This window comes from Notolepis coatsorum (assembly GCF_963971535.1).
Source record: "Notolepis coatsorum genome assembly, chromosome: 5".
Classification (NCBI taxonomy): Eukaryota; Metazoa; Chordata; class Actinopteri; order Aulopiformes; family Paralepididae; genus Notolepis; species Notolepis coatsorum.
The window spans coordinates 24295134-24308623 of NC_140169.1; the positions used below are offsets into that span (position 1 = coordinate 24295134).

Sequence of the window (13490 nt, forward strand, 5' to 3'; positions counted from 1 at the left end):
GGCTGCTGGACAGTATGACTACGACAATACTGTCATTATACCTGTATCACTGTACATTAATACTACAACTCTGTACATACATCTTATTAGCACTATTACTCAGTAGTACTCATTTATATATTTTATATCCAGTTTAATCACCTGTACATTGTATATTACTATTGCACTTTACTGTTACATTTGCACTCTGGTTGGATGCCACACTTATTTTTGTTGTACTGTACTTGTGCTGTATAATGACAATACATTTGAATCTAATCTAATCTAATTTGGACCAGGCAGGTCTGAGGGAAATGCTCCTCCAAGAGATTATTTTTCTTGCAAATATAAATATAACATCAAGTGAATTTTGAGAAAACCTTTAGACTTTCCAGGACTTTATTCTATGACGTGTTATTAATGTTCTCATTTCCTATGTGCCTCCCATGTGTGTGAAGAACTAGGATACGCAGTGCAAACAAATCTTTCCCACAAAAACAAACTACGGTAAGGTGACACTTTATCCCTCAGTAACTACCACAAACATCACCTGTCCCGCCAAATGTATTGTTATTAACATGTTATTTTGTTCGAGAAATTGTTCCAGTTTGGCGGGACAGCAGAGACAATTTAAAGAATTTCCCCCCGCCGTCTCACCGCTAAAAAGTTACTGCCATTTGCCTTTGCAGGGCGGATATTTACCACAGATCAATAAGTACCATTATGTATAAAATAATAAATAATGCAATAATAAATAATCAATACCATAGGTGGTCATCTGCAGTTCCTTTAGCCACCAAGTAGTGAATGTCCACATTGCTGGTTTGTCCAATTCGGTGGACTCTGTCCTCTGCTTGAATGAGAGCCTGTAAAGGAGGTTAAAAGCATTCTATTATGAGCAACACTGTCAGGAAACTACACTCAGGTGTGATTTACTGTGATCAACCGCTCCAGACAGTGTAAGGAGTTCACTTTTTATGTAAAGGCCTATTTTTGTCCACTTGAACTGATTTTAGGGAGTCTGCTCAACAGTTGGAACTCAATAATGAGATAATTTTATATCTCAGAGAAAGTCCTTTATTTATTATAATTACATTTACATTTAGCTGACGCTTTTATCCAAAACGACTTACAAGTTTTATACAACAAGTCAGCAGGAAGGGTACAACTCTGGCAGCTAAGGGTCAGTGATATTGTTCATCAAACAGTTGAACTTGAGTGCTAATAGAGACTTGAGTGCATAATATATTAGCATAGTAGGCAAGGTCGATTTCTTAGTAGCAGAGTGCATAATAGTAAAAGACCGTACAAAGGTTAGTATTTAAATGTTTTATACATTTTTCTCATAATTTCAGATATTGATTGAAGTGTGTTTTTAGTCGACAACAGAAAATGTAGGTTATTATCTTGTGTTTTGTATGTTGTTGTTGCTGTTGTTGTTGTTATGGTAATGTTTTATTGTGATTCCGTGGATGTCCTGATCCGATCTGAAAGATCAGAGAGAATGCCACTCAATCGCCTGCAGCCAGATGTGCAGGTAAGATGGAAGGCAGGTTATTATCTTGTGTTTTGTATGTTGTTGTTGTTGTTGTTGTTGTTGTTGTGGTGGTGGTGATGTTTTATTGTGATTATGTGGATGTCCTGATCCGATCTGAAAGATCAGAGAGAATGCCACTCAAGCGCCTGCAGCCAGATGTGCAGGTCAGATGGAAGGGCACTCACTACATGCTGCAGAGCCTCCTGCAGCGCTAACAGGCTCTCAACCTTCCAGCCACACTGACGGTGAACCAGGACACTAATGGAGGAGACAGTGGAGGTTTTATCTCCCTTTGAAGAGTGAGTGCTGAGGCTGGCAGCTGCAGCTGACGTGATCCCTGCCATAACGGCCTTAAACGTGTTCTTTCTGGAGAGCAGAGCAGTGACCAGGGAGTCTCCTGGAGGCAGTGGAAAGAGGCTCCAGCCAGGTTGAGACTGAGCCCCTCTACTGCATTGCAATGTTTCTGTATCCCAGATACAAAGGCAAAAGTCGAGTAAACCGTTTGAATGTCATGATCCACCGGTATCAATAGTAATTATCAATTTCTTTTTTATGTAGATTTGAGTTCCGTTAACCCTTTCACTACCACACGACAGAAGGTTAACCTTTCACTACCACACTACAGAAGGTTAGCCTTTCAATACCACACTACAAAGGGTTAACCCTTTCACTACCACACCACAGAAGGTTAACCCTTTCACTACCACACTACAGACGGTTAACCCTTTCACGACCACACTACAGACGGTGTTAGGAAGTGAATCGATTACATCCTGTGGTCACATTATTTGCACTGTTTTCAGACCCCCAAATAACAATTAAAATTAAAGTCAATGGTCGGACCAATCGCCATGTATGCATTGATTTTAGGGGACATCACCAATCAGGATCTACATATACAGTAGGGGTGGGAATCATCAGTTTCATCACGATACGATACGATATCGATTCTTTGGACAACAATACGATATTTGCCGATATCACAAAGTCTGCCACGATACGATACGATTCAATTCAGGTGCCTGCGATCGATATGAGGCGATATTATGTGCCCATTTAACACAATCAGTCACATTTAGATCAACTAAAAAAAGGCTACGGAAATATCAATTGATGTATTTATTTTTGAGCTCTTCCAGACATTTAAATGAAAAACAATCTATTGTTTTTAATACAAATAGACCTCCCGTTCACTTTTGTTTTTATATATTGAGCTTTAACACACACACAGACACACACAGACACACACAGACACACACACACACACACGCAGTCCCCCACAGCCCCCACCCCTCCTCCTTCCAAGTCCCCTCTTCACTCTCCTGTTCTCTCTCACGGTTAGCTGCTTAGCTTTTAAGCAGCCAACGCGACGTTCATTTAGATATTTAACGCGACGTTGGCATAAAGGAATGCCTGTTATATGCATTTGACCCGTTGCGGGGAAAAAACTGCACAGACTTATATCTGCTCGCAAAATAGACGCTCTGTAGTGCTTTACAGCAGACGCAAACACTGCTGTAATGTGTACACGGAGTTTCACAATATTATACTGGGCGCCGGCGGATATGACTCGCGGGGATTTTCAAAATAAGAGTATCGCAATATGAATCGATCTTTTTACGTTGCGTCGATCCTATTTGATTATTGATAATAGATCGATATATCGATCTGGATCGATGTATTGTCCCACCCCTAATATACAGTACATGAATATGCGTCTATAGTAATACACCTCTCTTTGTCTGTGCTAGTAAGGAAACTGTCTCTCTCTTGCCTCACTCTCTTGTCCCGTCTCCTCTGGCTTAGCTGGTCCCGTTACTCTTTCTCCCCTACCTCCTTCTCTCTCTTTTCTGCTTTCCCGCTCTCTCCCTTCCTCTCCTCTCTTTCTCTCCTCTTTCACCCTTTCTCTCCTCTCTGTATCCAATCTTATAACAATTGTACCACACTGTAGATAGATCCATGCTGTAATAAACGATCGTACTGAACTTATAGAATTGTCTCCTTTATATTTCGGATATTAATCTTTCTTATCAATAATTAATAGTCCTTGCCTCTCGGGACCACAAAGTGAATTCCACCAGATCAGTTCATCCTTACTGCAGTTAACCCTTTCACTACCACACTACAGAAGGTTAACCCTTTCACTACCACACTACATGAGGTTACCCCTTTCACTACCACACAGCAAAGGGTTAACCCTTTTACTACCACACTACAGACAGTTAACCATGGTAATGAAATGTTAACCTTCTGCAGTGTGGTAGAGAAAGGGTTAATGGTTAGATGCATTCTTTATTTAAGTACACAACATTTAACTATTTTCAGACACTTCAGAAGTTTTCCTTTAGTGCAGAGTCTCAAACGTCATAAGAAGAGGCAGCCGGTTGTCTGCTCACAGGGAAGATATGGCTGGGTTTTTCCTCAAGAAGAACCTTCACTTCATTTTGAAGTGAGAGTAAGTGGATAGATAAATTAATGAGACAGAGAGGGGAAAACTCCTGCAGCAGCTCAAACTGCCTTGGAGCGGCTGGGTAGTGTAGAGTGGCTGGCGACTCCACATGTATCAGAGGATGCATGTAGACAGACAGTAGGGTAGCATGTGGTAGTCTACACCCTCCTCAGACACAGTAGGGCAGCATGTGGTAGTCTACAATACACCATCCTCAGACAGAAAGTAGGGCAGCATGTGGTAGTCTACACCCTCCTCAGACCAACAGTAGGGCAGCATGTGGTAGTCTACACACCATCCTCAGACAGACAGTAGGGCAGCATGTGGTAGTCTACACACCATCCTCAGACAGACAGTAGGGCAGCATGTGGTAGTCTACACCATCCTCAGACAGACAGTAGGGCAGCATGCGGTAGTCTACAAACCCTCCACAGACCAACAGTAGGGCAGCATGTGGTAGTCTACACCATCCTCAGACAGACAGTAGGGCAGCATGTGGTAGTCTACACCATCCTCAGACAGACAGTAGGGCAGCATGTGGTAGTCTTACTCTACACCATCCTCAGACAGAAAGTAGGGCAGCATGTGGTAGTCTACAGTACACCCTCCTCAGACTGACAGTAGGGCAGCATGTGGTAGTTTACACCCTCCTCAGACCGACAGTAGGGCAGCATAACAAGTTGGGGGGAATTGGCATAACGGACTAATTTGGGGGTATGAGAGTATATAAATATATATTTATTTTTTATTATTTTGATATTCAGGTATTACTGTAATGCTGCTACAGAAACAGATTATTTTGTTCACATTAAGCTGCTACACCACTTTTAACTGGATTTTTCTTTTTGTGTGTGTGAATATCCAAGTTAAGCTGTTACACCATTTTTAACTCAATGGAGGCCAAACCCAAGATAAGTCGGGTTAACTCGCCAGCAGTTGGGCACCAGACCCGAGATTTCTCTGGTTTTGGTCGTTTATTCCTTTATTCGATATTTGTATTCATTATTCATCCAGGGACCTTGGTGTTACCATAGGGAATGAGTGAGATCGCCAAAGTGCAATACCGGCCACATCCAGCTAGACGGCGGTATTGAGCACCCTTTGTAACCTTGTATCATGGCCTGTGTAACGGCCAAATGTCTCCAGTCTCACTTTTCCTTGTCGGGCGAGTGGAGCGGTTCTCCCGGTCAAATATCCCCGATCCATATGTTGTGGTAGGTTATGCCGTGGACCAAATAAACATCGGATGTACCAGATGCCGATCAAACAATTGGAATATTATTTTTGGAATACTCCCGATCACAGGTAAGGACTATCTGACGTCAATTTTAGCTTAATTGTGCAATGCGTTTATACCGATCGGGCTGATAAGCGTTTTTAGTGTTCAATACGAATGCCGTTACTGACAATCAAATAATCAGAAACTGCATTCATGATGAAACATAATACCTATGACATAGATGTGATTTGGGAATAGTAGCGTGTACAGGCAAGAAACGGCAACGTTTATAGTAGAATTGACGTATAAGGCTATAACTCAGCATTTCGGGAATTACCCCAGACCTCTCTAAAACCATACTTATATTCACCACGGTATAACACGGGAACGTATGGATGGACAAATTTATTCTTTTTCACATATTGAACGATAGATAGGTGATGTCAAATGGGCCATAGTATTGTATCGATAGCTATAATATAGAATATAGTTATAGCTCTACAAACAAGGTGACGCACTCCTATCTTTCAAAGCGTGGCCTTGCTATGACGGGCTCCGTCTAATAGCTGGCGCTGAATTAGTTAAGTGGGTTAATTGAGATTTCTGTTAAGTATACTAGTTTTACTATAATGCTTTGTTGTGAATGTTAAGGTTAAGCTAACCTACAGTATATTACACCACTTTGAAGTGGAATTGTGATTATATTATTCATTTAAGTTAATACTGTACATATTTTAGTTTACTTGGTTATTTTGTAAAGAAGAAAAAAAAGAAAATATTTCTGAATAGTATATAAAATACATATAAATGTAAACAGTGGAATTGTGATAAGACATAAACCAAAATAAATATGCAATACTTGGATCGGGGGCAAAATAAACTTGATTGGGATATCCTGAAATGTTACGTTTTGTATGGACTTCAGGAAGAATAGTTGCTGCTTCTGCTAATGAGGATCCTAATAAATTAAATGACATAAGTTTGATATGTTCTGCAATTATTTACCTTTATTTCCCAGGCTCAATACCTGAACTCACAAGGGACATCTCCTGCCCCGAGCCCCTGTTAATTTCTAACTTTATCTCCAGCATCATCAGATATCACAACCCAAACACGACAGAGGGTTGGATGAGTAGTGGAGACGGCTCAATTTACATACACATGCAGAGGTTCATGCTATCCCCCCAGATCCCCTCCCTGCTGAACAGGCGCTCCGACCAACCAGTAGGAGGCGCTGTTTGCAATGAGGACTTATACCCCACCGGATTCCCACCTGCGAACACTGCCAATTGTGTTCGTAGGGACGACTGACCAAGCCGGAGGTACCGCTGACAGCTGGATTCGATCCCAGAGTCTCCGCGGTGGTAGGCGAGTGCTTAGACCTCTACGCTACCCAGCCGCACCTAAAGATGTCATGAGATTTTATATTTTGGTAGAGTGCCTCACCCCCGGGTTCCAGAAGAGCTCGGCGAAGATCACCAGGGAAGCAGAGTGCAGGGTGATGCCCATGTTGGCTGCTGTGATGGACAGCACCGCCACGCAGGTCTTGGTCGAGTGCTGGAACCTGTCACACAGCTGCTGCCGCTCAGCAGAGGGCGTGGCCCCATCGATACGGATGAAGCTGACATTCTGTGGAAATTATTACATTACATTTACATTTAGTCATTTAGCTGATGCTTTTATCCAAAGCGACTTACAAGTTTTGTATGACAAGTCTGATTAACACATTCCCTGCCAACAACGAGTTTACTCGTTATTGGGCGGCAATCGCTGAACGCCAACAATGAGTATACTCGTTATTTGATAGTTTTTCCTTTTATTCAATATGTGTATTCATTATTCATCCAAGGACCTTCGTGTTACCATAGGGAATGAGTCTGAGGTCGCCAAAGTGCAATACCGGCCGCATCCACCTTCAAAACCTCTCTAAAAGAGCACCTACGGGAGACTGCAATTCAAAACTGGCCCCTGTAAATGTCCAAACCCAACCCCCTCCAATGTACAGTCGCCCCCCCCCCCCCCCCCCCACCTACCCAACCGCACCACCTACCCAACCTCCTCCAATGTAGTTTCTTCCCCCTCAAATGTATATACTCTCTTTTTAGACTCTATTTGTACTCACAAACAGTACTGTATATTTGTAGATCTGGTATGTCATAAATGTCTAGATGTAACAATACTGTCTATCTGTATGTCATAATGTTATGATGAATTGAAAATGGGGGACCCTGATGTAAACAAGACGAAAGTCTTTCTCTGGTCTGCATCCCCTTAACAATTGTGTGTATTGAGCTGTACTGTATTGTACCCATTCTGCAATCTGTTAATAAAATTTTCAAACAATCAATCCAGCTAGACAGCGGTATCGAGCACCCTTTGTGACCTTGTATCTTGGCCTGTGGAATGGCCAAATGTCTCCGGTTAAATTTTTCCTTGTCGGGCGAGGCAAACGGTTTTCCCGGTTCCATTGAAGCGCGTCAAATATTCCGATCCATATGTTGTGGTGGATTATGCCGTGGACCAAATGGACATTGGATGTACCAGATGGCGATCAAACAACTGTAATATTATTTTTGGAATACTCCCGATCACAGGTAAGGACAATCTGACGTACATTTTTGCTTGATCCTGCAATGCTTTTATACCGATCGGGCTGATAAGCGTTTTTAGAGTTCAATACGAATGCCGTTACTGACAATCAAATAATCAGAAACTACCCCCCCCCTTTCATGCATTCATGATGGAACATAATACGTATGATATAGATTTGATTTCAGAATAATAGCGTGTACAGGCAAGAAACGGCAACATCTATAGTGGGATTGAAGTATAAGGCTATAACTCAGCATTTCGGGAATTACCCTAGACCAGCGTTTCCCAAACGTACGTTCCAATGATACCCCATGATATGATAATTGGGGATCTAATACGGTCTCTATTGATCGATTTATGATAAAGAAAAGCAGGGACCCGTTTTTATTGGGTCGCCAATAAAATAAAATAATTTTTTTTTTTTTATAAAAAAGCTGTAGATGTGTTGATTCAGTTTGGCACCACATACTTATGTGAATCTGGGTTTTCTACTCTAGCATACCTGAAAAACAAATACAGAAACAGACTAAATACTCAGCATGACCTCAGAATAGCACTTTCAAAAACCAAGCCCAGAATAGATCTGCTGGTTGAAAACTTCAACCAGCCACATACCTCTCATTAGATTTCATTGTGCCATAGATGAAATTATACCCCTTCTAGCATGATGTCAGGTCAGTATAATTTTTTAATAAGTCAGTACAAATTAATCAGAATGTTGCTCAATGTTGGGGTTTAAGGTTGAGGGACGGAGGGAGGGGGTAAGAAATGGAGAGTTGTTTGTTAATTTAAAAGTGTTACAAAATTGTATGTACCGGTACATATGTTATGAGGTGGTGAGCAACTTAACATTACACTCTGATTATTGCTGTGATGTACTTTTATAATTAAATAAATACATTTCATATACATTTGAAATGCATGGTTTGTTGTGTTCTTTATCAGTAGTTTATAAATGTATGTTATGGCAATTCATGATGTATTTTTGTAAGTTTGGGTCCCGGGGAAACACCAAATTTCTCTTTTGGGTCTCGAGCTGAAAAAGTTTGGGAACCCCTGCCCTAGACCGCTCTAAAACTAGAGTTGTTCCGATACCGATACCAGTATCGGAAAAGCCGCCGATACTGGCTAAAATGCTGGTATCGGCGAGTACCCTCTAATGCTGCGCTCCGATACCATATGACGTAATTTATCAACAACACTGTGGTCTGTTGAGTAAGCATTATAAAACAAACGTGTGCTTAATCGATTAAAGTGTCAATGCCATTTGTCATTTTAACAGCAGATACTTTCTTAAATGTCATCGTCCCGACAGAGCGGTGTTGACGGGGAGCTCATGGGTTCGCTTGGTGGCTGGTGTTATTAGCATTGAACAGCTAACCGAAAGCTAGCTTTAACATTACCTTGGCTAAAGTTGGGGCTATTCATATAATCCAGCAATAATGGCTGCAGACCTGCAAGCAAAGTACAGCAAGTTGGCAAAGGAGTATTCGTTAAATCACAATGTCACCAGTAACGTTACAGTCTTTTCATATACCGACAGCTCATGCTATGCTAACTTAGCTCACGTTGGTGTCGTCATTGAGACAACCTCACGTACAAATTAATGACATGTTGCGGACAGCCATATCGGTGACAATGTTTAGCTTTTAGTGCCAAATGATAAGAGTCTGAGGCGGAGTCTCAAAAGAGAATGTTGAATATTTATTGTGCAAAAATCACAACAGATCGACTGCTACTGAAACGGAGCCTTGTAGACAGACTGAGTAGGGTATATCTGCAGAGCCAGTGGGTAGCGAGTGCAGCAACGTATAATGTCCGTGTGGATCATTGGAGTAGGGTATATCTGCAGTGCTGAAGCCCCATACTCATTGATTAATGATACTAATACAAATCTATACAATCACCTGTTGTTGAATAAATACCATTACTTTCTAGTTATTACAAAAAAACAGTATATATAAAACAGTATTTGTTAAAAAAAAAAAAAATTATATTTATAAAAAAAATTATATAATTTTTTTTTTTTTTTTTTTTTTTTTACATGTATGCACTGGTATCGGATAAGTATCGGTATCGGCCGATACCCAAAGCTTAGGTATCGGAATCGGATCGGAAAGGAAAAAATGGTATCGGAACATCTCTATCTAAAACCATCTACTTTTTCTCCCCCTTTTTTTCGTATTTTTCTCCCATCCCGATTTAGTCGTTATGCCAATTCCCTTCCTGGTCGTTGCACGCTTTTGCCCCCTACTGTCGGCCTGGGGAGGGAGAAGACTACCACATGTCCTCCTCCGATACATGTGGAGTCAGCCAGCCGCTTCTTTTCACCTGACAGCGAGGACTCTCACCGGGGGAGTGTAACGCATGGGAGGATCACACTATCTCCCCCAGATCCCTTCCCTGCTGTAGTAGGAGTCGCTGTTTACAACGACCAGGATACATACCCCACCGGCTTCCCACCCGCTAACACTGCCAATTGTGATAGTAGGGATGACTAACCAAGCCGGAGGTACCGCTGACAGCTGGATTCGATCCCAAAGTCTCTGCGGTGGTGGCGAGCGCTTAGTCTGCTGCGCCACCCAGCTAAAACCCCTCTAAAACCACTTATATTCACTACATATAACACAGGAACGTATGGATGGAAACATTTATTCTTTTTCACATATTGAACAATAGATAGGTGATGTCAAATGGGCCAAATGGGCCATAGTATTGTATCCATAGCTATAATATATAGAATATAGTTATAGCTCTACAAACAAGGTGCACTCCTATCTTTTAAAGCGTGGCAGTGCTAGAGCGGGGCCCTAAAGCGTGGCAGTGCTAGAGCGGGGCCCTAAAGCGTGGCAGTGCTAGAGCGGGGCCCTAAAGCGTGGCAGTGCTAGAGCGGGGCCCTAAAGCGTGGCAGTGCTAGAGCGGGGCCCTAAAGCGTGGCAGTGCTAGAGCGGGGCCCCACTGTGTTAAGAGGCGGGACAAAAAAATAGATACCGACATATATTGTTGTACTTCAATACACTGGCGCCAATCCATATAAAAATAAAAATAAAAAAATACAATCCCATTTTACTGCAATAAAAATTATTGGAATGAGGTGAACAGACTGAAAACGTTATCTTATTAGATAAAACAGATGATTATATATATATATATATATTAAGGCTGTCAAAGTTAACGCGGTATTAATGCATTAACGCCCGATTCTATTAACGCCACTATTTTTTTAACTCACGATTAACTTTTAAGATTTTTTTTTTCTTTTTCTTTTTTTTTTACTAGACTTCACTCAGGTGTATTATTGATGCTCTCATTGATACTATGTTTGTTTCTGAAGTGTGTGTGTGTGTGTGAGATAGAGAAAGAGAGAGAGAGAGAGAGAAAGAGAAAGAGAAAGAGAGAGAGAGAGAGAGAGAGAGAGAGAGAGAGAGAGAGAGAGAGAGAGAGAGAGAGAGAGAGAGGGGGGGGGGTGAGAGAGATGAGGAAGGGGCAAGAGAGAAAGAGAGCTGGGAGAGTGTGTGTGTGAGAGAGAGGGGGGGGGGTGATTACTCAGCCCTTGTGTGGGTGAATGTAACAAGTTCCTAACGTTTTCTTTCTCCTATTATTTCATGCACACTTTATTCATCGTTTTAAATTATTATTTTCTTTTAAGTAATTTTGTGCATCACTCTGTTTTGAATTTGATGCAAATTTGCAATGCATGAGGGTCATCCTTTTGTGTTAAATGGCTTCATAAAGCAAGCATTTGTTGACTCTCATGTTGATAAGAGTATTAAAACTTGGAACTTGAAAAAGATCTGTTTAAGGTAGATAAAAAAGAAATCTTCACCTGAAAGGGCAATTGACAGGCAACAAATAGGGTTTTAATTCTATCTATATATTGTATCAGAAGAAATGCACACCTGAGCCGCTAGAGGTCAGCAAAGTGACACGTCCTCATGAGGTTAATGTTTTTATTTTATTTAATTTTTTTGCCAAGAGTAAAGACCATAACCCTATCAAAACAGCAGTCAAAGTGTATATTTTCATTTTTACCGATGTTTTGTACGATTTACCGAAAATAAGAATTTATCAAAAAAACGCTAATTATATCTCTTTTATCGTAAAACCGTGAGGAAATGACTAAATCCAGATTTAACCCTGCCATTGGAAAGAGGAGCCTTTTCCCTATCCATGGATGTATGATTTGACCATAATAAGATCAAGGTCAAATATGAATTCATAATTAAAATCGATTATCATTTATTACTGTATCTACAAATCCTTCCGTTTAATCATCTTCCCTTTATTCATTTGCTTAGATTTTTTGTACACATGATCTCAATAAGGTGGTGAATGAGCTCAGTGAGCTCATCTGCTTACCCCGCAGATTTAACATGGTGTTATTCACCATAAAAGATGCAAAAATAAATCATAATTTATATTCTCCTTTTCTTCATTACAATTTACTCAAGCCTAGTAACAGACACAATATTTCTGACACTGGGAATACATACCCCCAGGTCCCTAGATGTTCCTAGATACCAAGAACATGCAAATTGACCTTGTAGAAGTGGAGCAATCTTCCATTTACTTAGGCATGTACCTTTAGGCGAAATTTCTGAAAAAAAGTCTACAGATTAACATTATGGCGTCCGTCCACGTATATATATATCGTGTTTCGAAAAAGAGCGTTGTGGACCAGAGCCACGAGTATATACGTGACTAGTTGTTATTGTTTTATTCCATATTTTTAACGCTTCTTAGGTACCCGATCCACTAGCAGGATCTCTTCACATATTTGATTTTCGAAACATGCAGGACCGGCCAGACCCGCTTAGGGGCGCCATCGCTCCACTGCAGTATCATTATGTGGATTTAAAAAAAAAATGCAAGTACAGTTCTGTGGGCGGATCATAGATCCTTGATTCCAAAAGAAGACCCTCCATCTTGGATCAGCTTGCCGAGCGTTTTTTTCAGCGTGTAATAATGGGATTTATGATTAGCCAATGTGCATATCGATCTACCAGAATCCGATGACTGGTGAGGAAATGCTGCCGGCGATCACATGGCCTGATGGTAGGATAATATTACCCCAAATTACAGCTGGATTGGACATTGTTTTATAACGTAACGTGATCGATCAATGAAAATGCTATATTGAACGCACACTGTATTGCTAATCAATAATAGTAATCGGCGTTCCCCGCCGCCCCCATTTCATCCATAGATGCTCTGTAATAGTCTGGATGCTACGCAGTTTGTTTTATTTCATTCGTATATATACAGCAGAAATGGCGTTTGATATAACGGCGCCAACGTTTAGCCTTTTTTGCAGCCTCCTATAGAAAAGCCTAGACGAAAAGTGCGATATACCTTATATTCACGACGCTATAAAATGACAACCAACCGATGGATTTTTTATTTTCTTTAAGCCATTATGAAGGCACGGTTTATGCACTCAAGTGACAATGAGAATGGACAGATAGCAATACTATAAATGATATATAAAGCTCTTAGAAAGTACATCGGTTTGTTTACAATCTGCTGTCCTCTGAGGCCTAAATCGCCGCGCCCGCCGGTCGCCATAGTGTTAAATTAACAGGTTATGCAATTGGTTGTACATTGTTTCATTATTGGCCAGTTTGTGATGCACACCAAAGAATCTGATGAATTGTGAATAAATACATAATTCACCCAAAGTGATATTTTTTTTGTGAATTGTCGTTAACTCATTG

The 13490-nt window shown here is 40.9% G+C and overlaps 1 protein-coding gene across 2 annotated transcripts in view; it reads right to left on the reverse strand.

Moving 5' to 3' along the window:
- The window catches only part of smarcal1 (SWI/SNF related, matrix associated, actin dependent regulator of chromatin, subfamily a-like 1), a 57125-nt gene that overhangs the window by 7109 nt on the left and 36526 nt on the right, over positions 1-13490 (reverse strand). For both annotated transcript variants that reach the window (XM_084315033.1, XM_084315032.1), the window contains exons 14-15: positions 6631-6813; positions 745-845 (exon numbers count right to left, since the gene is read on the reverse strand). In XM_084315033.1, the coding sequence (XP_084171159.1) occupies positions 745-845; positions 6631-6813 (284 nt within the window). The remainder of the gene's footprint in view (positions 1-744; positions 846-6630; positions 6814-13490) is intronic.